Source organism: Ranitomeya imitator, chromosome 4 (genome assembly GCF_032444005.1).
Source record: "Ranitomeya imitator isolate aRanImi1 chromosome 4, aRanImi1.pri, whole genome shotgun sequence".
Taxonomy (NCBI): Eukaryota; Metazoa; Chordata; class Amphibia; order Anura; family Dendrobatidae; genus Ranitomeya; species Ranitomeya imitator.
Genome location: NC_091285.1, coordinates 672,005,646 through 672,029,746, shown reverse-complemented (window position 1 = coordinate 672,029,746; position 24,101 = coordinate 672,005,646). Strand labels below are relative to the sequence as shown.

Genomic DNA, 24,101 nt, shown 5'->3' with positions numbered 1-24,101 from the left:
CTGGAAAAGAAAGCACACGGTTTCATCAAAGAGCCATCAGAATTTCTCTGAGACAAAACGGCCCCTGCCCCAATCTCAGAAGCATCAACCTCAACCTGAAAAGGGAGAGAAACATCTGGCTGATGCAACACAGGGGCAGAAGTAAAACGACGTTTAAGCTCCTGAAAGGCCTCAACAGCCACAGAGGACCAATTCACCACATCAGCGCCCTTCCTCGTCAAATCGGTCAGAGGCTTCACCACACTAGAAAAATTAGCAATAAAGCGGCGATAAAAATTGGCAAAGCCCAAAAATTTCTGAAGGCTCTTTACAGATGTAGGTTGAGTCCAATCATGAATGGCCTGGACTTTAACAGGGTCCATTTCAATAGCCGAGGGGGAAAAAATGAAACCCAAAAAAGAAACCTTCTGAACTCCAAAGAGTCACTTAGACCCCTTCACAAACAACGCATTAGCACGAAGGACCTGAAATACCATCCTAACCTGCTTTACATGAGACTCCCAATCATCGGAGAAAACCAAAATATCATCCAAATACACAATCATGAATTTATCCAGATAATTCCAGAAGATATCATGCATAAAGGACTGAAATACCGATGGAGCATTAGAGAGCCCGAATGGCATCACAAGTAGAGTTGAGCGACCTTGACCTTTTTAGAGTCGAGCCGGGTTTTGCGAAACCCGACTATCTCAAAAGTCGGGTCGAGTGAAATCGGCCGATTATGACGTAAAGTCGGGATCGACCGAAACACGAAACCCAATGCAAGTCAATGGGGCAGCATAGTCGGCAGTGAGTGGGGGCCAGGAAAACACCTAGAGTGCCCATTTTAATGTCAAAACCATCCATTCTTCTTAATGAAGCTTGTCAAGCGTAATTTACCTTATAATAATTGGAAGGCATTTGAAATTGGGGGTCATTTGGCTAAAGTTGTGGTGGGTAGGGCTGGTTCAAGTAATTAGTGGGCCCAGGAAATCTGGACCACGTCACGGCAGTGGAGCAGGGAGAGGTAAGTATTTCAACTTTGCAAGTGCTGTGAACCTGAGCAAGCAGGGGGGGCCCACTCGTTGGCATTGGCACTGGCACAGGGCCCCTCAAAGTACAGCGGTGTGTTTGCACGGCGGGGGCGCCTCCCACCGGCAGCAACACTTTTGCGTACCATGAGAGGCCCTGTGCCAGTGACGTCGCCAACTAGTATTCCTCCCCCCACCTGATGAAGGAACCTGCACTTTCATCTGCACCTTCCTGTTTGTCCCCGTGTAAGGTGGTATGGTATGCGGGAAGGGGGACCTGACTTTCAGCAGGGTCACAATCTTGCAGTGTAGCGTGCACGGGAAATGTTGCGTTATGGGTCAATGTACCAGCAGACTCATCTATCACTGGCTGGGCAATGGGCAGGATGAGGAGGAAACACAGATATAGGCCCAAAGAATAAAGTGGGCTAAATGCAGTTCAAAATTGGTAACACAGGACTAATCAGGGGGCATTGCAGTGGAGGACAACTGGAATGAGAGGCTGACACAGAGAGTAGGCCCAAATCAGTAAGTAGTCGAAATGCAGTTCAAAATTGGCAACAGTAGTAAACAGGCGGCACAGCTTTGTTCAGTGGAGGAGAACAGCAAGGAGTGGCAGACACCGATAGTAGGCCCCAACCCAACTAGTAGGCCAAATGCAGTCTAACATTAACAACTACTTAACGAGCGCCTGAAAACGGAATTTCAGGACAGGAAACCAGGAGAACAGCAAGGAGCGGCAGACACCGATAGTAGGCCCCAAACCAACTAGTACGCCAAATGCAGTTGTTCCGTTTAACCACAATTTAATGAGAGCCTGAAGATAGAAGTTCAGGAAAGGCAACCTGGAGAACACCTTGGAGTGGAACACACCATCTCTCTACACCCCATACCCAATTTGTAGGTCTAATGCAGCGTAGTTTCCAACAACTACTAAACGAGAGCATGATGATCGAAGCATTGGCGAGGAAACCTGGGGAACACCTTGGAGTGGAACACACCATCTCTCTACACCCCATACCCAATTTGTAGGCCTAATGCAGCGTAGTTTCCAACAACTACTAAACGAGAGCATGATGATCGAAGCATTGGCGAGGAAACCTGGGGAACACCTTGGAGTGGAACACACCATCTCTCTACAGTGGAACACACCATCTCTCTACACCCCATACCCAATTTGTAGGCCCAATGCAGCGTAGTTTCCAACAACTACTAAACGAGAGCCGGAAGATCGAAGCTCAGGAAAGGCAACCTGGAGAACACCTTGGAGTGGAACACACCATCTCTCTACACCCCATACCCAATTTGTAGGCCCAATGCAGCGTAGTTTCCAACAACTACTAAACGAGAGCCGGAAGATCGAAGCAATGGAGAGGAAACCTGGGGAACACCTTGGAGTGTAACACACCATCTCTCTACACCCCATACCCAATTTGTAGGCCTAATGCAGCGTAGTTTCCAACAACTACTAAACGAGAGCCGGAAGATCGAAGCAATGGAGAGGAAACCTGGGGAACACCTTGGAGTGGAACACACCATCTCTCTACACCCCATAACCAATTTGTAGGCCTAATGCAGCGTAGTTTCCAACAACTACTAAACGAGAGCGTGAAGATCGAAGCAATGGAGAGGAAACCTGGGGAACACCTTGGAGTGGAACACACCATCTCTCTACACCCCATACCCAATTTGTAGGCCTAATGCAGCGTAGTTTCCAACAACTACTAAACGAGAGCATGAAGATCGAAGCAATGGAGAGGAAACCTGGGGAACACCTTGGAGTGGAACACACCATCTCTCTACACCCCATACCCAATTTGTAGGCCTAATGCAGCGTAGTTTCCAACAACTACTAAACGAGAGCATGATGATCGAAGCATTGGCGAGGAAACCTTGGAGTGGAACACACCATCTCTCTACAGTGGAACACACCATCTCTCTACACCCCATACCCAATTTGTAGGCCTAATGCAGCGTAGTTTCCAACAACTACTAAACGAGAGCCGGAAGATCGAAGCTCAGGAAAGGCAACCTGGGGAACACCTTGGAGTGGAACACACCATCTCTCTACACCCCATACCCAATTTGTAGGCCCAATGCAGCGTAGTTTCCAACAACTACTAAACGAGAGCCGGAAGATCGAAGCTCAGGAAAGGCAACCTGGGGAACACCTTGGAGTGTAACAAACCCTCTCTCTACACCACGGAAGGGCTGATTCTTAGGAAGGAAGGCTGTCGGAAAGAAGCAGGGCGCGTCCGAGGGTGATTATATTCTTATTAGGTATATACTCACCCTCGGACGCGCCCTGCTTCTTTATTTGTAATGAATGTTTATTTGCAATGTGGTTTTGACTTACTCTATTTTTTTGGTAAATAATGATTTTATTATTTTCATTGTTTTGCATCTTCTTGGCAATAATATAAAGAAGACGCGACAGGACAACACTCGGTGGATGCCATATCTGTGTTTAAAATTGAAAAAACCTTTCAGTTAACTACTTGCAGGAGAAAGTTATTGTAGCTGGTGGCCATTTTTAGTACTGTACCAGATTTTTGTTGTATGTGTTTGTTTTTAATGTTAAAATGTCTGCATTTGATATCTCTCCAGTATTTTCTTTTTTATAAGCAAAATACTTATTTTTATATTTTCTGATGTTGGTTCCAGGGGTACACGGGCAGCAGTGGTGTGGTCAGTGGAGGCCTAGTGGAAGGAGTGACCGCAGACAGGCATCGAAGGCCTAAAATAATAACACATGGCTGTAGGCAATTTTAAATTGGTTCCAGGGGTACACGGGCAGCAGTGGTGTGGTCAGTGGAGGCCTAGTGGAAGGAGTCACCGCAGACAGGCATCGAAGGCCTAAAATAATAACACATGGCTGTAGGCAATTTTAAATTGGTTCCAGGGGTACACGGGCAGCAGTGGTGTGGTCAGTGGAGGCCTAGTGGAAGGAGTGACCGCAGACAGGCATCGAAGGCCTAAAATAATAACACATGGCTGTAGGCAATTTTAAATTGGTTCCAGGGGTACACGGGCAGCAGTGGTGTGGTCAGTGGAGGCCTAGTGGAAGGAGTCACCGCAGACAGGCATCGAAGGCCTAAAATAATAACACATGGCTGTAGGCAATTTTAAATTGGTTCCAGGGGTACACGGGCAGCAGTGGTGTGGTCAGTGGAGGCCTAGTGGAAGGAGTGACCGCAGACAGGCATCGAAGGCCTAAAATAATAGCACATGGCTGTAGGCAATTTTAAATTGGTTCCAGGGGTACACGGGCAGCAGTGGTGTGGTCAGTGGAGGCCTAGTGGAAGGAGTGACCGCAGACAGGCATCGAAGGCCTAAAATAATAACACATGGCTGTAGGCAATTTTAAATTGGTTCCAGGGGTACACGGGCAGCAGTGGTGTGGTCAGTGGAGGCCTAGTGGAAGGAGTGACCGCAGACAGGCATCGAAGGCCTAAAATAATAGCACATGGCTGTAGGCAATTTTAAATTGGTTCCAGGGGTACACGGGCAGCAGTGGTGTGGTCAGTGGAGGCCTAGTGGAAGGAGTGACCACAGACAGGCATCGAAGGCCTAAAATAATAACACATGGCTGTAGGCAATTTTAAATTGGTTACAGGGGTACACGGGCAGCAGTGGTGTGGTCAGTGGAGGCCTAGTGGAAGGAGTGACCACAGACAGGCATCGAAGGCCTAACATAACAAAAATGTCAATACAATGGTATTGTCAGTGGCAGGCATTGAAGGATGTCAGCGCATAGACTAAACATTGGTGGAGCTGTGAGATAATTTTGCAAGTGGTAGAGCACTGTTTGAGCTGGGGTGGGGGGAAACTGTCTTGTGGCCGGCGGTACAGGCCCAGGGCCCCTCATATTACAACGGTGTGTCTGACGTTGGGTGCGCACCACCACCGCCAGAGACACTTTATTGTACTAGGAGGGACCCAGTGGCAGTGCCGTCGACCAAAAGCGGGCTCACCCACCTCTTCAGACAAACTGCACTCTCACGGGTGCTGTCGCCAAGTGTCGATACCACGGCCCCGTGTGGGGAGTTTGGCCATTTAGTGAGGTGTAAACATGTCGTATGCTGGACAATCAGGTGCAGAAAATTACGAGATTGGAAAAGGCATTCAGAATAGTCCACAGGCAAGACCTTTTCATAGGAAAGCTAGGTGTCAGCCGGGCAAGGTGGGGCAAAAGATTTCGAAATCCAGTTGTGGTTCATTTTAATGAAGGTTAGATCATCTACATTTTGGGTAGCCAGACGAGTCCTTTTTTCTGTTAGTATTGAACCTGCAGCACTGAATACTCTTTCTGATAGGACACTAGCTGCCGGGCAAGCAAGCTCCTGCAATTCATATTCTGCCAATTCTGGCCAGGTGTCTAATTTTGATGCCCAGTAATCAAATGGGAATGACGGTTGAGGGAGAACATCGATAAGGGATGAAAAATAGTTTGTAACCATACTGGACAAATGTTGTCTCCTGTCACTTTGAATTGATGCTGCAGTACCTGTCCTGTCTGCGGTCATAGCAAAATCACTCCACAACCTGGTCAGAAAACCCCTCTGGCCAACGCCACTTCTGATTTCTGCCCCTCTAACTCCTCTGGTCTGCTGGCCCCTGCAGCTCGTGTGAGAACGATCACGGGCGCTGTGTGCAGGGAATGCCAGAAGCAAACGGTCAACAAGAGTTGATTGTTTGGTTGCTAATATTAGTTGACAAGTTCTCATGTGGCATTATATTTTGCAATTTGCCTTTATAGCGAGGATCAAGGAGGCAGGCCAACCAGTAATCGTCATCATTCATCATTTTAGTTATGCGTGTGTCCCTTTTGAGGATACGTAAGGCATAATCCGCCATGTGGGCCAAAGTTCCAGTTCTCAAATCTGCGGTTGTGCTTGGTTGAGGGGCAGTTTCAGGCAAATCCACGTCACTTGTGTCCCTCAAAAAACCAGAACCCGGCCTTGCCGCGCCACCAATTTCCAGTGGCCCCGGAAAAGCTTCCTCATTAAAAATATAATCATCCCCATCATCCTCCTCGTCCTCCTCCTCCTCTTCGCCCGCTACCTCGTCCTGTACACTGCCCTGGCCAGACAATGGCTGACTGTCATCAAGGCTTTCCTCTTCCTCAGCTGCAGACGCCTGATCCTTTATGTGCGTCAAACTTTGCATCAGCAGACGCATTAGGGGGATGCTCATGCTTATTATGGCGTTGTCTGCACTAACCAGCCGTGTGCATTCCTCAAAACACTGAAGGACTTGACACATGTCTTGAATCTTCGACCACTGCACACCTGACAACTCCATGTCTGCCATCCTACTGCCTGCCCGTGTATGTAATATACCGGAATCCACATAAAACTATGGGAACACATATTAATAAGATGTCTAACAGAAATAACCCATAGTATGTTGTTGGACATATACGGACACACTGACGTCCATAAATTGAGCACCACCAGAAAAAATCAGTGTATAAACGTCCACAGACTATTATAGAAGTCACAATACATAAAGTTTATTAAATACATAAAACAGACCACAAGACAGGGCAACGAATAAAAGGGTAACAAATCTTCCCACATAGAAAACAGGCGGAGAAAGGGCCATATGTGAAAACACCTGGGAGACAGTCATAGAATCATACATATATACGTGTATATAGGCAGGACATCCTGCACCAAAAACATGTCCCACATCACATACCTGTAGAAGATGACAGGGTCTCACAAAGGCACTCCCGCCCTCCCCGACGCGCGTTTCGGAAGTATACAACACTTCCTTCCTCAGGGGGATGGAAGTGTTGTATACTTCCGAAACGCGCGTCGGGGAGGGCGGGAGTGCCTTTGTGAGACCCTGTCATCTTCTACAGGTATGTGATGTGGGACATGTTTTTGGTGCAGGATGTCCTGCCTATATACACGTATATATGTATGATTCTATGACTGTCTCCCAGGTGTTTTCACATATGGCCCTTTCTCCGCCTGTTTTCTATGTGGGAAGATTTGTTACCCTTTTATTCGTTGCCCTGTCTTGTGGTCTGTTTTATGTATTTAATAAACTTTATGTATTGTGACTTCTATAATAGTCTGTGGACGTTTATACACTGATTTTTTCTGGTGGTGCTCTGCCCGTGTATGTGTATCCTCCCACAAAAACATAACAGCCCGCCTCTGTTCACACAGTCTCTGAAGCATGTGCAGTGTTGAGTTCCACCTTGTTGCAACGTCTATGATTAGGCGATGCTGGGGAAGGTTCAAAGAACGCTGATAGGTCTGCATACGGCTGGAGTGTACGGGCGAACGGCGGATATGTGAGCAAAGTCCACGCACTTTGAGGAGCAGGTCGGATAACCCCGGATAACTTTTCAGGAAGCACTGCACCACCAGGTTTAAGGTGTGAGCCAGGCAAGGAATGTGTTTCAGTTGGGAAAGGGAGATGGCAGCCATGAAACTCCTTCCGTTATCACTCACTACCTTGCCTGCCTCAAGATCTACAGTGCCCAGCCACGACTGCGTTTCTTTCTGCAAGAACTCGGACAGAACTTCCGCAGTGTGTCTGTTGTCGCCCAAACACTTCATAGCCAATACAGCCTGCTGACGTTTGCCAGTAGCTGCCCCATAATGGGAGACCTGGTGTGCAACAGTGGCAGCTGCGGATGGAGTGGTTGTGCGACTGCAGGAGGACGAAGAGGAGGAGGAGGGGGTGCGAACGGCTACAGCCAATTGTTTCCTAGACCGTGGGCTAGGCAGAACTGTCCCAAACTTGCTGTCCCCTGTGGACCCTGCATCCACCACATTTACCCAGTGTGCCGTGATGGACACGTAACGTCTCTGGCCATGCCTACTGGTCCATGCATCTGTTGTCAGGTGCACCTTTGTGCTCACAGATTGCCTGAGTGCATGGACGATGCGCTCTTTAACATGCTGGTGGAGGGCTGGGATGGCTTTTCTGGAAAAAAAGTGTCGACTGGGTAGCTCGTAGCGTGGTACAGCGTAGTCCATCAGGGCTTTGAAAGCTTCGCTTTCAACTAACCGGTAGGGCATCATCTCTAACGAGATTAGTCTAGCTATGTGTGCATTCAAACCCTGTGTACGCGGATGCGAGGCTAAGTACTTCCTTTTTCTAACCATAGTCTCATGTAGGGTGAGCTGGACTGGAGAGCTGGAGATCGTGGAACTAGCGGGGGTGCCGGTGGACATGGCAGACTGAGAGACGGTGGGAGATGGTATTGTTGCCACCGGTGCCCTAGATGCAGTGTTTCCTACTACGAAACTGGTGATTCCCTGACCCTGACTGCTTTGGCCTGGCAAAGAAACCTGCACAGATACTGCAGGTGGTGCGGAAAATGGTGGCCCTACACTGCCGGAAGGGATGTTGCGTTGCTGACTAGCTTCATTGGCCGAGGGTGCTGCAACCTTAAGGGACGTTTGGTAGTTAGTCCAGGCTTGCAAATGCATGGTGGTTAAATGTCTATGCATGCAACTTGTATTGAGACTTTTCAGATTCTGTCCTCTGCTTAAGGTAGTTGAACATTTTTGACAGATGACTTTGCGCTGATCAATTGGATGTTGTTTAAAAAAATGCCAGACTGCACTCTTTCTAGCATCGGATACCTTTTCAGGCATTGCAGACTGAGCTTTAACCGGATGGCCACGCTGTCCTCCAACAGGTTTTGGCTTTGCCACGCGTTTTGGGCAAGATACGGGCCCGGCAGATGGAACCTGTTGCGATGTTGATGCCTGCTGCGGCCCCTCCTCCTCCGCTTCAGAACTGCTGCCGCCTGCACCCTGTTCCCCCAATGGCTGCCAATCGGGGTCAAGAACTGGGTCATCTATTACCTCTTCTTGTAGCTCGTGTGCAACTTCGTCTGTGTCACCGTGTCGGTCGGTGGTATAGCGTTCGTGATGGGGCAACATAGTCTCATCAGGGTCTGATTCTTGATCAGCACCCTGCGAGGGCAATGTTGTGGTCTGAGTAAAAGGACCAGCATAGTAGTCTGGCTGTGGCTGTGCATCAGTGCACTCCATGTCAGATTCAACTTGTAATGGGCATGGACTGTTAACTGCTTCACTTTCTAAGCCGGGGACGGTATGCGTAAAGAGCTCCATGGAGTAACCCGTTGTGTCGCCTGTTACATTCTTCTCTGTTGTTGTTTTTGCTGAAGAGGACAAGGAAGCGACTTGTCCCTGACCGTGAACATCCACTAACGACGCGCTGCTTTGACATTTACCAGTTTCACGAGAGGAGGCAAAAGAGCTAGAGGCTGAGTCAGCAAGATAAGCCAAAACTTGCTCTTGCTGCTCCGGCTTTAAAAACGGTTTTCCTACTCCCAGAAAAGGGAGCGTTCGAGGCCTTGTGTAGCCAGACGACGAACCTGGCTCCACAGCTCCAGACTTAGGTGCAATATTTTTTTTCCCACGACCAGCTGATGCTCCACCACTACCACTACCCTCATTACCAGCTGACAATGAACGCCCCCGGCCACGACCTCTTCCACCATACTTCCTCATTGTTTTAAAAACGTAAACAAACTAACGGTATTTGTTGCTGTCACACAAATTACACGGTGAGCTATAACTTCAGTATGATTTAGCTACCCCTTTACAGGTGAGTGAGACCACAACGAAAATCAGGCACAATGTTACACACTCTGTTGTTGGTGGCAACAAATGAGAGAGATGCCACACACGCAGGACTGTCACTGAAGCACAAATGTAAATATTAATCTCCCACTGATTTGATTTTTTTTTTTTTTAAGGGAGACTTTAGGAAAAAAAAATAATAGAATAAAATGATTTTTTCAGGAAGAATTTAGAAACCAAATAAAATAAAATGATTTTTTCAGGGAGAATTTAGAAAACAAATAAAACAAAAAAAGGCTTTCTATGGCCCACTGAGTGAGAGATGACGCACACAGGAGTCAGGAGTGGCACACAAGCCCAGAGGCCAATATTTATCTCCCACTGATTGATGTAGTGATTTTTTCAGGTAGATTTTGGAACCCAAATCAAGCTAAAAAAAATAATAGGCTTTCTATGGCCCACAATTGGAGAGAGAGAGAGAGAGATGGCACACCCAGGAGTCAAGACTGGCACACAAGCAGAAAGGGCAATATTAATCTCCCACTGATTTGTTTTTTTTGTTTTTTTTTCAGGGAGACTTTAGGAAAAAAAAATAGAATAAAATGATTTTTTCAGGAAGAATTTAGAAACCAAATAAAATAAAATGATTTTTTCAGGGAGAATTTAGAAAACAAATAAAACAAAAAAAGGCTTTCTATGGCCCACTGAGTGAGAGATGACGCACACAGGAGTCAGGAGTGGCACACAAGCCCAGAGGCCAATATTTATCTCCCACTGATTGATGTAGTGATTTTTTCAGGTAGATTTTGGAACCCAAATCAAGCTAAAAAAATAATAGGCTTTCTATGGCCCACAATTGGAGAGAGAGAGAGAGATGGCACACCCAGGAGTCAAGACTGGCACACAAGCAGAAAGGGCAATATTAATCTCCCACTGATTTGTTTTTTTTTTGTTTTTTTTTTCAGGGAGACTTTAGGAAAAAAAAAAATAGAATAAAATGATTTTTTCAGGAAGAATTTAGAAACCAAAGAAAATAAAATGATTTTTTCAGGGAGAATTTAGAAAACAAATAAAACAAAAAAAGGCTTTCTATGGCCCACTGAGTGAGAGATGACGCACACAGGAGTCAGGAGTGGCACACAAGCCCAGAGGCCAATATTTATCTCCCACTGATTGATGTAGTGATTTTTTCAGGTAGATTTTGGAACCCAAATCAAGCTAAAAAAAATAATAGGCTTTCTATGGCCCACAATTGGAGAGAGAGAGAGAGATGGCACACCCAGGAGTCAAGACTGGCACACAAGCAGAAAGGGCAATATTAATCTCCCACTGATTTGTTTTTTTTTTGTTTTTTTTCAGGGAGACTTTAGGAAAAAAAAAATAGAATAAAATGATTTTTTCAGGAAGAATTTAGAAACCAAATAAAAAAAAATGATTTTTTCAGGGAGAATTTAGAAAACAAATAAAACAAAAAAAGGCTTTCTATGGCCCACTGAGTGAGAGATGACGCACACAGGAGTCAGGAGTGGCACACAAGCCCAGAGGCCAATATTTATCTCCGACTTTTTTTTTTTTTGTTCCAGGGAAAATTTATAAACCCAATAAAAAAAATAATAAATAGGCTTTCTATGGCCCACTATCTGAGAGACAGAGAGAGATGGCACGCTTAGGACTGGCACACAAGCCCAAAGGCCAATATTAATCTCCCTTTTTTTTTTAAGGGAGAATTTATAAAACCAAAAAAAAATAAATAAATAGGCTTTTTATGGCCCACTATTTGTGAGAGAGATGGCACGCTCAGGACTGGCACACAAGCCCAGAGGCCAATATTAATCTCCCACTTTTTTTTTTTTTTCCAGGGAAAATTTATAAACCCAATAAAAAAATAAATAAATAAATAGGCTTTCTATGGCCCACTATCTGAGAGAGAGAGATGGCACGCTTAGGACTGGCACACAAGCCCAAAGGCCAATATTAATCTCCCACTGATTGATTTATTGATTTTTTCAGGTAGAATTTAGAACCCAAATAAAGCAAAAAAAAAAAAAAGGGCTTTCTATGACCCACTGAGTGAGTGATGATGCACACAGGAGTCAGGAGTGGCACACAAGCCCTGAGGCCAATATTTTTCTCCCACTGATTGATGTAGTGATTTTTTCAGGTAGATTTTAGAACCAAAATCAAGCAAAAAAATAAATAGGCTTTCTATGGCCCACTGAGTGAGTGATGATGCACACAGGAGTCAAGAGTGGCACACAAGCCCTGAGGCCAATATTTTTCTCCCACTGATTGATGTAGTGATTTTTTCAGGTAGATTTTATAACCCAAATCAAGCAAAAAAATAAATAGGCTTTCTATGGCCCACTGAGTGAGAGATGACACAGACAGGGATGGCACTCTAGCAGAAATGTCAATCTTAATCTCCCACAAAAGAAACAAAAAAAACAGGGAGTGTCCTTCAATTACTATCTCCCTGCAGTAATCTCAGCCAGGTATGGCAGGCAGCAATAAGGAGTGGACTGATGCACAAATTAAATAAAAAGTGTGTACAAACCAAAAAGATAGCTGTGCAGAAAGGAAGGAACAAGAGGATTTGTGCTTTGAAAAAAGCAGTTGGTTTGCACAGCGGCGTACACACAGCAATGTAGCTATCAGGGAGCCTTCTAGGGCAGCCCAATGAGCTACAGCGCTGAGGGGGAAAAAAAAAAAAATGTAGCTTCCACTGTCCCTGCACACCGAAGGTGGTGTTGGGCAGTGGAAATCGCTACAGCACAAGCGGTTTGGGGGTTAATGTACCCTGCCTAACGCTATCCCTGCTTCTGACGAAGCGGCAGCAACCTCTCCCTAAGCTCAGATCAGCAGCAGTAACATGGCGGTCGGCGGGAACTCCCCTTTATAGCCCCTGTGACGCCGCAGACAGCAAGCCAATCACTGCAATGCCCTTCTCTAAGATGGTGGGGACCAGGACCTATGTCATCACGCTGCCCACACTCTGCGTTTACCTTCATTGGCTGAGAAATGGCGCTTTTCGCGTCATTGAAACGTGACTTTGGCGCGAAAGTCGCGTACCGCATGGCCGACCCCGCACAGGGGTCGGATCGGGTTTCATGAAACCCGACTTTGCCAAAAGTCGGCGACTTTTGAAAATGAACGACCCGTTTCGCTCAACCCTAATCACAAGATATTCAAAATAGCCTTCGGGAGTATTAAATGCTGTTTTCCATTCATCACCTTGTTTAATACGCACGAGATTATACGCCCCTCGAAGGTCGATTTTAGTAAACCAACTGGCACCCTTAATCCGAGCAAACAAATCAGAAAGTAAAGGTAAAGGGTACTGGAATTTGACAGTGATTTTATTGAGAAGGCGATAATCTATACAGGGTTTCAAGGAGCCATCCTTCTTGGCAACAAAAAAAAATCCCACTCCCAACGGTGACGAAGACGGGCAAATATGCCCCTTCTCCAAGGACTCCTTTACATAACTCCGCATAGCGGCATGCTCTGGCACAGACAGATTGAAAAGTCGGCCCTTAGGGAACTTACAGCCAGGAATCAAATTAATGGCACAATCGCAGTCCCTATGAGGAGGCAGAGAACTGGACTTGGGCTCATCAAATACATCCTGGAAATCCAACAAAAACTCAGGAACTTCAGAAGAAGGGGAAGAGGAAATGGACATCAAAGGAATATCACTATGTATCCCCTGACAACCCCAACCAGTTACAGACATAGATCTCCAATCCAGCACTGGGTTATGTACCTGTAACCATGGAAAACCCAGCACAACAACATCATGCAAATTATGCAACACCAAAAAGCGAATATTTTCCTGATGTGCTGGAGCCATGTACATGGTTAACTGAGTCCAATACTGAGGTTTATTTTTGGCCAATGGCGTAGCATCAATCCCCCTTAAGGGAATAGGACTCTGCAAAGGCTCCAAGGAAAAACCATAGCGCTTGGCAAATTCTAAGTCCATTAAGTTCAGGGCAGCGCCAGAATCCACAAATGCCATAACAGAGAAGGACGACAATGAGCAAATCAGGGTAACAGACAAGAGAAATTTAGGCTGTACAGTACTAATGGTAACAGACCCAGGAACCCTCCTAGTACACTTAGGGCAATCAGAGATAACATGAGCAGAATCACCACAGTAAAAACACAGGCCATTCTGACGTCTGAATTTCTGTCTTTCTGCTCTAGTCAAAATCCTATCACATTGCATAGAGTCAGGACTTTGCTCAGAGGACACTGCCATATGGTGCACCACCTTGCGCTCACGCAAGCGCCGATCAATCTGAATGGCTAGAGACATAGATTCGCTCAAACCGGTAGGCGTAGGAAAGCCCACCATAACATCTTTAAGGGTTTCAGAAAGACCTTTTCTGAAGATAGCAGCCAGAGCCTCTTCATTCCACTTAGTGAGCACAGACCATTTTCTAAATTTCTGGCAGTATAACTCTGCCGCTTCTTGACCCAGACACAGGGCCAACAGTGTTTTCTCAGCATGCTCTACTTAGTTAGGTTCATCATACAACAATCCGAGCGCTTGAAAAAAATGCATCCACACTCAACAATGCCGGATCCCCTGTTTCAAGAGCAAAAGCCCAGTCTTGAGGATCACCACGCAGTAAGGATATAATGATTTTTACCGGCTGAATGGGATCACCAGAAGAACGGGGTTTCAAAGCAAAAAACAATTTGCAGCTATTTTTAAAGTTCAAAAACTTGGATCTGTCCCCAAAAAACAAATCAGGAGTAGGAATTCTAGGCTCTAGAGCCGGAGTCTGGACAATATAATCAGATATACCCTGTACCCTAGCAGCAAGCTGGTCTACATGAGAAGCTAATTCCTGAACATCCATGCTATCACAAGACTCTTCAGCCACCCAGAGATAAAGAGGGAAGAGAAAAAAAAGCAGACTACAGAAAAAAAAATAGAAAAATAAACCTTGCACTCAACTTAATGCTCAAGTGAGATATTTTATTGTAGTACTCAAACGTTTCGGTCCAAAACACACAGGACCTTCATCAGTTACGTACTGTTGGGTAAGTAAGTGAACAAAGAAAAGAGACTATCGGGTCTCAAGGCACACAATAGGCTGCGCCTGCATGAATCATGTGAACGGAACCAGTTAAACTGTGAGGTAGACGTAGGTAAGTGCCTGGATCAGACGAGCGGGGGATACCGCGTCTGATCCAGGCACTTACCTACGTCTACCTCACAGTTTAACTGGTTCCGTTCACATGATTCATGCAGGCGCAGCCTATTGTGTGCCTTGAGACCCGATAGTCTCTTTTCTCTGTTCACTTACTTACCCAACAGTACGTAACTGATGAAGGTCCTGTGTGTTTTGGACCGAAACGTTTGAGTACTACAATAAAATATCTCACTTGAGCATTAAGTTGAGTGCAAGGTTTATTTTTCTATGTACCACATGGTGTGGGAACCTACCTTTGCACCATTACTAATAGTGCACGCGTTCCCATTTGTCTACAGAAAAAAAAATGACTCAACCCCTTTCTTCCCTTCTTCTGAGATGCATTTAACTCATTATTGGCCAGTTGTACTGTTATGATCTGGTGGCCTTGGAGCCGCATGGAACTTTCTCTGGAGATGGTGGAAACTATACTGACCGCAAATCCTGAACTTAACACCGCAACTAGAAGTAGCCGTGGGGTGTGCCTAACAAATCCTAGACACCTCGACACAGCCGGAGGACTAAATACCCCTATAGATGGAAGTAGGATTTCTACCTTGCCTCAGAGCAAGTTGATCCACACGAGAAAACAAACTCTGAACCTCCATACCAGAGCATATATCCAGCACCACCCAGATATCAAGAGGAAAAAAAAGACAGAACAGAGCACAAAAAAAATGGTTCAGAACATTCTTTTCCTTCTTTTGAGATGCATTTAATTCATTTCTGGCCTGCTGTACTGTTATGACCTGGTGGTTAAGAGGCCACACTGATATGACCTGGTGGCTAAAACGCAACATGGAGCGAGCTCTGAGAAGGTGGTATCTCTACTGACCGCAGTCCCTAATCCTAACAACAACACTAGAAATAGCCGTGGGATGTTCCTGACTCTCCCTAGACACCTCTTCACAGTCTAAGAAATAACTACCCCTAAAGAAGGAAATAGAAAGCTATCTTGCCTCAGAGAAAACCCCCAAAAGGGAAGATAGCCCCCCACAAATATTGACTGTGAATGGAGAGGGAAATGACGTACTCAGAAATGAAATCAGAATTCAGCAAAGGAGGCCAATACTAAACTAGATAGACAGAGAGAAAAGGATACTGTGCGGTCAGTATAAAAAACTACAAAATCCACGCAGAGTTTACAAAAATGAACTCCACACCGACTCACGGTGTGGAGGGGCAAATCTGCTTTCCCAGAGCTTCCAGCTAGCCTGAATAAGACATAGTGACAAGCTGGACAAAAAGAGACATATTTGCAAAGCAATAGAGTCCAAATAAATGGACCAACAAAAACTAGCAAAAACTTATCTTTTGCAGACAAGGACTGGCCATATGAAAATTCCAAGGAGAGAACCAAATCCAACCAAGAACATTGACAGCAATATACGAAAACGTGGAAACTCCAGCTCAAAAAATGGGCATGAATAAGATCCTGCGTGATCGAAACGTGTTGCCTACATTCATGTAACCACCGGTGTCCTTAGTAACCTGTAAGGATGTCCTTTTAAATGAAGATGGACTAATAAAGATTTTCACCATTTTTTGAGCTGGAGTTTCCACGTTTTCGTATATTGCTGCTGCTTGGCGTCTCGGTCTGGACGCATCTCCGTGCTCAATCATCTATGGTCTGGTTGGTGAGCTGGCTACGGCTTTGTGCCGTTTTTTTCTCTTTATTATACAAGAACATTGACAGCAGGCATGGACTAAAGCCCAGAGCAGGTTTAAATAACAAACCCAGGCAAGGCGATTAGTGAAGGCAGCTGCTACAGCTACCTAACGGAGCAGCAGTTCCACTCGAAACCACCAGAGGGAGCCCAAGGGCAGAACTCACACAAAAACCATTAGCAACCACAGGAGGGAGCTCCAGAACGGAATTCACAACACACGGGTCAGCTAGAAAAGCTCAGCACTCTGTGATGGAGCTGCAGAGAAATGTGAATAACTTTTTCAGTGTGAACTGTACATGGAGTTGAACACTTCTGTTGGTACTCGAAGCTGCTGGACCTCAGGCTGAAGGTGATACCAAGACTGGTAGGACCATACCTTTTGTTCGTGTAATACTTGCTCTGGGAGAATGGGCTGTATACAGTACATCACCATATTGTAACTGGGAGGAAGAAAAGACCTCTGATGTTTACAGTCTAAAGCCAGAAGCTGAGAGGAAGAGGACTGTACTCTGTTCGGATGAGCCTGCACTGACATATGTGCCCTGCTAAATTAACTGTTTATTTGCTGTTATATCTTTGTTCCCAGAGAGGCGGTTTTAGTTTTGAATCCATTGGCGTTTCATGAAAGCAATAAAACTGCATATGTTTGGACCAAACCTTATTGCATGTGTGAATGCTACCTAATACCTACCTGAGAGTTTGGATCCCTACATATTGCATAATATAACTTTTCTATACCAGGTAAGATGCCTCACCGTTCCAATACACCTTTCCGAGTCTGTTACTTCGACCCAGATAGAGTCCGAAACAATCTCATCTCCAACCATGTAATAGGCAATTATGCGGAAGGATGGAGTCAATTCTTCTGTGATGGGGAAAGACATGTGAACCAAAGCCTGATCCTGATTCCGAGGTTGCCTGCCTAGTTTCAGGATTCTGCCCTTGTTCATAATCTTAAAAAAAAAAGAGAAAACAGTAACTTGGATCCATTTGGTCACATAATTCATCTTACATTTTGGTCAGAATGGTCATGAAGAATTCATAATCACGATGATACAAGTTCTGGCTTCAAAATGCTAAGGATAGAATTCTAAATTGTTGCAGATGCCATGATCTTTTTCCTTGGGGAAAACAAATAAATAATTTCCCACAAAGACAGAAGGCTATTGCGCCTCAAGGTAATCTTGAGATTTTACCCTGAATCTAAATAGTGATACAAAAAAAGTAGAAACCATTTACCAGGTAGGTGAAGTGCTGTATCTGTTTCTGAATGGCTGGGTTAGAGTTACGAATAAAGAAATTTACAGAGACAATATCTCCAGGCTTCACTTCTCCTCCACTGATGCCAATGTACAAATAATTTCCAGCTGACTGATAAGCGTTGACTGTTATTGATGCTGTTGCTTGCCGGGCATCAGAGAGCGCAGGATTTGCTGTTTTCACCTATAATCAGAAATATTTGTAAGAATGCAGAGCAAATTAAGTCACCAGGAGAAAATAGAATTTAAAGCAATAAAAGAAATACAGTAAATGTGAACTTTTTTTTAGAAGACAAAACTATCAAAAGTTGGTTTTGAAAAATCCACAAAATGCAGGGATTGGTTCAATAATGACTTTTGTCAGCCCATTTTCAACCAAATACACAATTGCACGCTTTACAGCATTGAGTTTCTAGATACTGGAGAGTAAAATACCACTTGAAACTGAGGACATTCATATAAAATGTTCACAAAAAAGTAACATAACCATTCCAATTATATTAACATAAAAGTTGTCAACATAACTCAAAGCTAAGGAATTTAAATTTTTAACCTTTTCTCGCCATGACCAATTTTTGCTTTAGTGCTTCTTTTTTTCTCCTTCTGCTTCTTTTCACTTTGTGGCCATCATGTACATACCCCTGGACAATGTCACCACTGTTATCAACCACGTCTCTACCTAGCTTCTTTACTTTATCTCATCTGACATTCCCACCATCATCATGGGTGACTTCAACATCTAAAAAACATCCCTTGAACAACAGATGGGGTCTCGAAATCAGAAAAAAAAACAAAAGAGGGGATCAAGACACCTTAAAAGTAACTTTTATTAATATATTAAAAGCATACTCAATATTAAAAAGGTGCTAGAGTCAACCAGGAACCACCCAATACACAATATGCATAGCATAAAGGTATAATAACCAGAAAAAGTAATGGGGAGGGGAGGGCTAATCTCTCCCTGAAAGGCCCTGAGAGAAGTCCTGCCTGCCAGCAGAGGTTGGCACCCTAGTTGTAGACATAATGGCACCCCCACTCAAGGTCGGTAACCCTGTCAACCCTAGATCATGGACATGTTGACATACCTCAAACAACACCTTAAACTGTTATGATCTGGTGGCCTAGGAGCAGCATGAGACGTACTCTGGAGAAGGTGGTACCTGTACTGACCGCAAACCCTGAACTTAGCAGCGCAACTACAAGTAGCTGTGGGGGGTACCTAACACTCCCTAGACCCCTCGACACAGCCTAAGAACTAACTTCCCCTAAAGACAGAAACGGGAAAACTATCTTGCCTCAGAGAAAATCCCCAAAGGATAGACAGCCCCCCACAAATATTGACTGTGAGAGGAGAGGGAAATAACATACGCAGACATGAAATCAGGATTTAGCATAGGAGGCCATACTAGCTAAAAAGAAAGAATAGGACAGAGTACTATGCGGTCAGTATAAAAACACTAGAAAATATCCACCACAGAAAATACAAATCACCACATCTGACTAAAGACATGGAGGGTATATCTGCATCTCCAGAGACACAGCTTGGCTGCAAAAAATCCCTCACAGACAAAGCTGGACAAGACAAAACATGAAAATGCACAGAACTATAAGGTCCACAGCAGGTGGACAGCAAAAACAAAGCCAGAACTTATCTTTGTTGAAATGAACAGCAAACAGGAGAGACCAGGAATGGATGTGAATCCTCCAAAAACAATGGACAACTGGCACTGACTAAAGGATAAAGCAGGACTAAATAGCCCAGCCCAAATTGCAAAAAATGGATAAACCTGATAAATGCTGCGATCCAAAGACAGCAGCACTACCACTCATAACCACCGGAGGGAGCCCAAGAGCAGAATTCACAACATTAAACCCAAAATTGTAGATAAATATCTACTTGACAGAAAACGTACATAGGAGTTAACAATGATATTAGATCCCCATTATACACCCAGCAAGCGTTTGATAATTCACTCCAATGCTCATCTACTAATTAGAAAGATATTTATACATATTAGTCCAAAACATATATAGAACACATTCAAAGCAATTACATACCAAAAAGAAAGGACCTACCAAGATAATTAATCAGGCCACACAATGTTCAGTTCAAACAAATAATTTATTATAAATAGCTGAGATAAAAATTCATTACCTAACATACACAATTTTCATAATATACATTTTTTTATGGTATACAGAATGCCTCCAATCCAAAAACTAGTTCCATGTGTAGTGCAACAAACCACAATAACCCAATTGTGGTATATAATGAGGTAAGTCTAAAATAGCTTATTCCTCAGTTATTGTTAGCCTAATTAGTGGGTACCATGCCAACTGATTTACCTAAAGAGGAAAAAATAGACCATGCTGAAATGCCAATATGCATAAATATATCCCTATTTTCTCCAACAGCCTATAAGGCTTGCATACTGATGTATACCAGTTTATCTATTACAAAATATGGTCTAACTATATAATCAAGTGCCAATGTGCATATAAATATAGCTATTACGCCAAAGCAGCCTACACGGCTCATATACCTGTTCACATGTGCATAAATATATGCCTATTTGCTCTAACAGTCTATAAGACTTGTATGCTGATATATACCAGTTTATCTATTACAACTATGATCTAACTATATAGTCAAGTGCCAATATGCAAATATGTACAGCTACCAAGTCAAAGCTACCTGCACGGCTTTTAAAGTTAATACATTTGTAATGCAGAAAAATCATAAAATGCTAAACTACTTATTGGCATCCAAGTTGTTAATATTAACCAGGCGGTCAAAGACAAACCACAACTGCGGTATATTCATCAGGTCATAGTTACCTCTTGTGCACTCACATACGGAACGAGCAAGAAACCACTCGCTGAGCAGGGGGACCTTGCGGGCACTGCAGGATTTTAAATCTTTACAGCGTAATGCGTTAGCAATGGTTTTCTTGGTGACTGTGGTCCCAGCTGCCTTGAGATAATTAACAAGCTCTCCCCGTGTAGTGTTAGGCTGATCTCTCACCTTCCTCATGATCAAGGATACCCTACGAGGTGAGATTTTACATGGTGCCCCAGATCGATGTCGATTGACAGTAATTTTGTATTTCTTCCATTTTCTTACTATTGCACCAACAGTTGTCTCCTTCTCACCCAGCGTCTTACTTATGGTTTTGTAGCCCATTCAAGCTTTGTGCAGGTCTATGATCTTGTCCCTGACATCCTTATAAAGCTCTTTGGTCTTGCCCATGTTGTAGAGGTTAGATTCTGACTGATTAATTGAATCTGTGGACAGGAGTCTTTTATAAAGGTGACTATGTAAGACAGATGTCTTTAATCCAGGTAACGAGTTAATTAGGAGCATCTAACTGGTCTGTAGGAGCCAGAACTCTTAATGGTTGGTAGGGGATCAAATACTTATTTTTCACTGCAAAATGCAAATAAAGTTATATAATTTATACAATGTGATTTTATGGATTTTATTTTTGATATTCTATCTCCCAATGTTAAAATTAACCTACCCTCAAAAGGTAGACTGTTCATGTCTTTGTCAGTGGGCAAACTTACAAAATCAGGAAGGGATCAAATAATTATTTCCTTTACTGTATATATATATGGATAGTCATAAGCCATCAAACAAAGAAGAACTGCTTACATTTTTGCGCCAGAAGCCGTGTGAAAGACTGGTGGAAAGCATGCCAAGACGCATGAAAGCTGTGATTAAATCTCATGGTTATTCCACAAAATATTGATTTCTGAACTCCTCCTGAGGTAAAACATTAGTATTGTTGTTTCTAAATGATCATGAACTTGTTTTCTTTGCATTATTTGAGGTCTGAAAGCACTGGGTTTTTTTTAAATTTTGACCAGTTTTCTTTGTCAGAAAAAAAATACAAAATTTATTGCTTGGAAATTCGGAGACATGTTGTCAGAAGTTTAGAGAATAAAAGAACAGTTTACTTTTTACCCAAAAATATACCTATAAAGAGAAAAATCAGACAAACTGAACATTTTGCAGTGGTCTCTCAATTTTTGCCAGAGCTGTATATACAGTATATTTTACACATATATATTGTGTTACCACAAACTGACTTTCCATAGGAGGAATAAGATAGCAGCCATGGAGGCTTCTGAATATGGAGCGGACTCAGCTCCTGAGCCAGCCCCATAAGATGGGACCCAGCATAGGACATACTATTATGTCCTATGTCACATAGGAATAAAATGGTTGCTTTCTTCAGACAATCCCTTTTTGTTAGAAGATTACACAACATTCTGATGACCACAAATTGCTGTGGTGAAAAGAAATCAGTGATCAGTCATAATTAGTGTTGAGCGATACCGTCCGATACTTGAAAGTATCGGTATCGGATAGTATCGGCCGATACCCGAAAAATATCGGATATCGCCGATACCGATATCCGATACCAATACAAGTCAATGGGACATCAAGTATCGGAATGTATCCTCATGGATCCCAGGGTCTGAAGGAAAGGAAACTCTCCTTCAGGCCCTGGGATCCATATTAAAGTGTAAAATAAAGAATTAAATAAAAAAATATTGTTATATTCACCTCTCCGGCGGCCCCTGGACATCAGCGGGAGGATCCGGCGTCCGGCACGGCTTCTTTCTTCAAAATGCGCGCCTTTAGGACCTGTGGAATGACATCCCGGCTTCTGATTGGTCGCGTGCCGCCCATGTGACCGCCACGCGACCAATCAGAAGCCGCGACGTCATTCCTCAGGTCCTAAAAGGCGCTCATTCTAGGACTTTAGCTGAGGAATGACGTCGCGGCTTCTGATTGGTCGCGTGGCGGTCACATGGGCGGCACGCGACCAATCAGAAGCCGGGACGTCATACCACAGGTCCTAAAGGCGCGCATTTTGAAGAAAGAAGCCGTGCCGGACGCCGGTTCCTCGCGCAGATGTCCAGGGGCCGCCGGAGAGGTGAATATAACAATATTTTTTATTTTAATTCTTTATTTTACACTTCCAATACCGATACCCGATATCACAAAAATATCTGATCTCGGTATCGGAATTCCGATACCGCAAGTATCGGCCGATACCCGATACTTGCGGTATCGGAATGCTCAACACTAGTCATAATCATTAGCGTAGTTGGCAGCATCTGATCAATTGACTTACAGCACCAACACCAGAAGTATGAAGAACTACATTCTGCCCATTGACATTTCTTTTTTGGATATTCACAGCTTATTCTACTCTTTTGAACTGCTTTTCTCTCTGGGGAATATATCTTCTACTATATAAAGCTGAATGTGTGTATGTCCGGGATTGGCATCTGCACCGTCGCAGCTACAGCCACAAAATTTTGCACAGTCACACGTCTGGACCCCGAGAGCGTCATAGGCTATATTGTGAGGCGAAATTTTAACCCAGCGCGTTCCAATTCACCAAACAATTTTGCCCCTATCTACATAATGGGGAAAAAAGTGAAAGGAAAAGTGTTGGAAGCGTCGCAGCTACAGCAACAAAATTTTGCACAGTCACACGTCTGGACCCCGAGAGCGTCATAGGCTATGTTGTGAGGTGAAATATTAACCCCGCGCTTTCCAATTCACCAAACAATTTTGCCCCTATCTACATAATGGGGAAAAAAGTGAAAGGAAAAGTGATGGAAGCGTCGCAGCTACAGCAACAAAATTTTGCACAGTCACACGTCTGGACCCTGAGAGCGTCATAGGCTATGTTGTGAGGTGAAATTTTAACCCCGCGCGTTCCAATTCACCAAACAATTTTGCCCCTATCTACATAATGGGAAAAAATTAAAGGAAAAGTGTAGGAGGCAAATTGACAGCTGCCAGATGTGAACAAGGGGGACTTAAAGAATGAGAGCGATGGCGCCAAAGAGTATATACCGTACAGTTGCTAAGGTGGGGCCTCGACATGGGATACTCACCACACACGGGGATATCAACACACACAAAATGCGCCACACACTACCACGTGCTTGAACACATATTACCCTCAGCACACATTTCACCACAAATACAACAACCTCGCCACATAAAAGTCAAAACACAAAAGTCGCCACTCAAAACTCGCCACGCGCAGAACTCGCCACATGCAAAAACTAGGCTCTTGCAAAACTCGCCACAAGTGCAAAATTCTCCTCATGAAAAACTCGCCACACGCAAAACTTGCACACGCGGAAAAATTGCCACATGCACAAAAGTTGCAACACATGCAAAAGTTGCCTCACACAAAACTTGCACATACTCAAAAGGTACCACACATAATACTCGCAATGCGCAAAACTCGCCATGCGCAAAACTTGCTGCACACAACTTGCTACACTAACCTGTCACATGTAACTCGACACACAAAAAGTTGCTACATGCATGTTGCTA

At 44.2% G+C, this 24,101-nt stretch overlaps 1 protein-coding gene across 1 annotated transcript in view; it reads right to left on the bottom strand.

Moving 5' to 3' along the window:
• LOC138677280 (A.superbus venom factor 1-like) overlaps nucleotides 1-24,101 on the bottom strand; it is a 165,441-nt gene that overhangs the window by 88,549 nt on the left and 52,791 nt on the right. Inside the window, exons 12-13 of the mRNA XM_069767310.1 lie at nucleotides 17,709-17,912; nucleotides 17,225-17,422 (exon numbers count right to left, since the gene is read on the bottom strand). Of these exons, the coding sequence (XP_069623411.1) occupies nucleotides 17,225-17,422; nucleotides 17,709-17,912 (402 nt within the window). The remainder of the gene's footprint in view (nucleotides 1-17,224; nucleotides 17,423-17,708; nucleotides 17,913-24,101) is intronic.